General features: G+C 42.1%; 1 protein-coding gene across 1 annotated transcript in view; it reads right to left on the bottom strand.

Moving 5' to 3' along the window:
- LOC104872400 overlaps positions 1 to 4,304 on the bottom strand; it is a 49,175-nt gene extending 44,871 nt beyond the window's left edge. Inside the window, exon 1 of the mRNA XM_010638665.1 lies at positions 4,250 to 4,304. Within this exon, the coding sequence (XP_010636967.1) occupies positions 4,250 to 4,274 (25 nt within the window). The 5' untranslated portion in view covers positions 4,275 to 4,304. The remainder of the gene's footprint in view (positions 1 to 4,249) is intronic.
- Positions 4,305 to 4,733: the final 429 nt, after the last annotated feature.

The raw sequence follows: 4,733 nt of genomic DNA, 5'->3' as shown, positions 1-4,733 counted from the left end.
TATATACACATACATACATACATATAATATTTTTTTGGTACTGGGGATCGAACTCAGAACCCTGAGCTTGTGAGGCATGCAGGGGAACCACTGTGCTATATCCCCAGCTATCAGTTTATATTTCAATAGGAAAACAAGGCACAAACTTCCCCAGGAAAAAACACTTGCTATGGCTTTTGAATATTCATTCTAATACTGTCATTGTCCTAGTTTTATCTTTTCAGTGGAGAAGAGAGAGACTATAAAAGGATTTAGAAGCAGGGAGGAAACTTAGAAAGGGCATAATTGGGAGCACCCAATTTGCACACAATGAAAATGAGACCCCAGAGGTTACTGATGTTCCCACGGTCACTCAGCCAGCCACGGATCCTTTGTGCCACAAGAGATCGCCAAGAGATACAAGAGTGTAAGAGGGCACCCGAGGCTGAATCAGGCTTTGGGCGGGGGTGCTAGAACTTCTCTGTGCATGTCTGGTTCAACACAAGAAGCTGGATGCAGAGGACACTGGACCACCATGGCACTCGCTGCTGTTTCCATGTTTTTATGGAACTTTTAGGGAACACTCAAAATCTCATCAAATAGCAGCTGCCAATGGAAGCTCTCTCTTTACTGAGAATTTGCTGTATGCTGAAGTTAGGGGTTTGCATTTCTTCTGGTGCTACAGAAATAGGCAAAAAGGTCTGATCAAGTCTTGGGGATGAAAGTTCTAAACAGGTTGGCTGAATGGCCAGGTACAACTGATAGTGCGGTGGATGGACGTGAATTGTATTTCTATATTCTTGAATATTTCACCATTAGAATATTTTTGAGCATTTCTTCTACAAGTTTTATCTTTATTATTATCATTATGTTTGTGTAGTGCTGGGGATGGAACCCAGGGCTTCAAGCATACTAGAAGTGAAAACCAAAGGCAATAGATTCACTCACCGGGATCCTGCCAGGAGAAGTGGGGTTAAATTATGGCTTGAGTGGTTTGAATTAACTGTAATGAAGAGATTCTTTGTGGTAGAACTATTAAGAGCAGGAAGGGAATTTAGCACAGAGTATTCAGGCAAACTGGGACTCTTCTCCCTTGGATATTTTATAAATGGAATTAAGAAGCACTCATTTCTGACTAATTAGGTATCATTCACCTTGGGGGTTGACTTAGGCAACATCTTCTCTATTTGGTTAGAAAGAAGAAAATGGATAACAACTTTGGGACTTGTACTCAAGGTGCAATTATTTTAAAAAATACATTTGGAGCAATAAATCTGTGTGTCCCAGCCACCTATAACCCTGGAAAAGGAGTCCAGATTTCACTGAAATATCTCTTATAAATGTTTTCATTTTATGACTTACACATGGTTCAGATCTCCATATTTTTTAAATGTTTTAACACTGAACTGTTTTCTACAGTGGACACATATTTTTGTACGGTTAAAAATAAAGATGCAAAACTTAGCCATGGGAGGGCAGATATTCTAGAAAACAACAGAGTAAGATCTCACTACTTTGGACTTTGTTAGAGAAAAAACCAAAATGCTTTATTCTAAATGATTTTCAAGCCTCAAAGTAAGCATTATGTGTAACATAAACTAGAATAAATAATGGTTGCTTTTAGTAAGAGATGATTCTAGAACAATGCCAAGCAAGCTTGTTATCATCAATATTTTAAGCACTTCATCTTGATTAAGCTATATTAAGTAGGAAGGGAAGGAGACCAGTTTGTTTAAGGAAATCAGCCCCTGCCGATGCTCAGTCATACTTTTCCAACAGTGGATTATGTCCGCTGTGGTTCCGACGCTTGTCTTCTCTCTCCCTGTGCTGTGATGATCTCGATTTCTGATTTCTCCATTAAGTGAGGCCAAGATTGAGAAGGGAGAGCGAGCCCCGCACATCGGTTACAGAGAGCAGCAGCCTCAAATGCCAGCAAGACCAGTTTTCACACGCGATGAATTATCAGGCAGAGGTGATTTGCCTTAAAATTCATCCTTAAAAGAGTATTCATCATGGACCAGGGATTTAGCTCAGTGGTTCTGCCACCTGATCCCTGATACCAAAAAAAAAAAAGTATATTCTTGGCTCTAAAATGCTCAGGTACTGATTGAGGAAAAAAAAAACACCATGGGGTAAAGAAAATTTAAGTTAATCCAAGTGTCATATTGAAATCCTGCTTTACAAGAAACATTAGAAATCATTTAAAATAATACCTATGTTAATTTGAGATCTTTTTACAATTCCTTTTTCAAGAATTGTGATTTTTAGATGCAAAATTAACTACCCTGCTTAATTTGCTGTGGTTTATTTTAAGCTTTTAGTTAGGTAGCTGTATAACAATTAAGGATTAACTAATGCTATGGTAGGATTCCAAATATTTAAAAGTTCTTTTTAGTCTTTTATGCTTTTACATATTTTTGGTTTTAAAGTAACAAACATTACCTTTATAATAAGAAATAAAGTTAGTGTTTTGAGCTAAAAAAAAAAAAAAAGAAGAACTATTATTTCGGAACCCATGTCTTCTCAGAGAAGGGACGCTCACCTGCCCTGCACCCTGAAATTCTGTCTCGAGGAACATCTGGAGGAGGATTTTGCCAGCCACCTCCCTGGAGTCATGAGGTGACAAGACAATTAATTTTTACCTATTCCTTTGGAAAAATATTATAAGCAAAAAATTCCTGTTCATCCATCATTCATCCATCTACCCATCCATCAACCCATCCATCTGCCATCTATCCTTTCATACATCCACCCATCCATCATCCATCCACACTGTCTCCATACGGGGTGGGAAACTGTGTGGTCTGGGTGAGAAGAGAGAGTTACTTTCTTTCGTGTAAACCTTTCTAACTTTGGTTCTAACATAAATAGGTAACACTGATTTAAAAATAATTACCTAACAAAGGAAGGTAAGAGGAAAAGAACTTTTTCATAGAACATCAGCAGCATAAGAAAATCAACTAAAAGTATGAGTACTTCTGAGTACTATACCAAGATGAGATTTTCTTCAAATAAAGAGATTAGTGTGCTTTTTCCTTTTTGCTTAGTTGAGATTTATACATTTTTTAAAAAAATTGAACTCTTCTGCATGTATCATTAAAATAAAAGTAAGCGGAGAGCGTGTTACAGTAGAAGAGTGTTGCTGTGAGCCTCCTCTTCCTGCACATCTGCCAACCCGTGCGTCTGCTGCCTGGGCACTGTGAGCAGAACCCTGCATGTCACGGGTGGGTGGAGAGATGAGGCACCTGTCCAGTCTCCGGCACGGCAGGCCACTCTACCCTACACACTCTTCCGCCCCTCAGAACTGCCCGCCAGCCACTGACATTTAAAAATTATACAAGAACAAAACAATGGAAAGATCGTACAACTCTGCACAAATGATTGGAGGGGAGTATAAAATAAAGCAGGTAAACTTTTTTTGAAACAGGAGGAAAAACCCAGAATATGCTTTTTAATTCAAGCAGAAAGTTTTTCTTTTACTGATAGTACTGATTTTTGTAAGAGTGATCTGTTAACCATTAGAGAAAATGTGAATCATGCAGAAAAGGTCCAAAGGTGAAATTTAGCATATGTGCTGCTGAAGCGAGCACCCAAAGGTGAAACTTAAAACATACCTGAAACCTGAAACCTGCACACTCAAGGTAATCCCAAGAGTCATTTGGCAGACCTGTGCCATGTTCAGAGAGCAAACAGGAGAGGGACGACTTTGGGGCGCCAACATTGAGATCACAGACGCAGGCAGTGCCACCCACCCCCGTCTCCTTCCTGCGCTCTTCCCTGGTCCCGGTACCCCCGCTTCTGCCTGCTGCCTGGATGTTAAAGGGTGTCTCCAACATCACAGGCCCAGGACGCTTCTAGCAGAGTACAGTGTCCTATAGCTCATTTCTAAGGTGCTCAGCAAACCTGTGGTTAGTTTGACACCCGTCTCCCTCTCACCTCCCTAATAAAATCCACCGATGAACCTGGCCAGCTTTACCTCTAAAACACACTTCAGGCATCACCATGCCCACCACCTCCCCGGTCACCATCCTCACCTGAGCCCTGCCATTTTTTGCCCGGTCTCCTTGAACGTGTTTCTCTGGTCCCCGAGCTCCCACCCTTCCTCCCCTGTGGCCTCGCATCAGGGCTGAAATGACGGCTTTAAAGAGGCAGTTGGGTCATCAGATTCATGGGCTGAGAATGCTCCCGAGGTTCCTTGTGACCCCAGAACTCAGGGCTCCCTGCGCCCCAATGGCTCTTGGTTGGCCAGCGGTGTTACCCTGCATCTCACCTCCTGCATCTGAAGTGACGAGCATCACTCCCCTCTCCAAGTGGCTCAATGGTTTGCTTTCTCCTTGTTGTTTTCATCTGAGAACAGGATTCAGAGGCCTGACTGGGAAAGAAAGGCGGCAGAACCACCACAAGATCCCGGGAAAGTTTCTGGAACACTTCCGCTTTATTCAGGAAATGCACAGGCTTATATAGGGTAAGGAGGGGGTGGAGCCAGGGTGGCGCTATGGGGTCGCTATTGGCTACGGTAAGGCAGGGGTGGAACCAGGATGGTGCTACTGGATCACTATTGGATAGGGTAAGGTGGGGGTGGAACCAGGGTGGAGTCAGGATATTTGGCATATCTTTATTGGCCGCGTTAGTTTTTGGATTGTATGCTTCAGTGGCTGAAGTGAATGGAGTCAGGATTTAGGAGGTTTTTTGAGAGGAACAGTTTATCTGTCTAAGGTCACATCTCTACACACCCGAGGGGGTGGATTATTCCA

Source organism: Fukomys damarensis, unplaced genomic scaffold, assembly GCF_012274545.1.
Source record: "Fukomys damarensis isolate Sample0158 unplaced genomic scaffold, DMR_v1.0_HiC HiC_scaffold_30, whole genome shotgun sequence".
Classification (NCBI taxonomy): Eukaryota; Metazoa; Chordata; class Mammalia; order Rodentia; family Bathyergidae; genus Fukomys; species Fukomys damarensis.
This window is presented reverse-complemented; position numbering and strand designations above follow the sequence as displayed.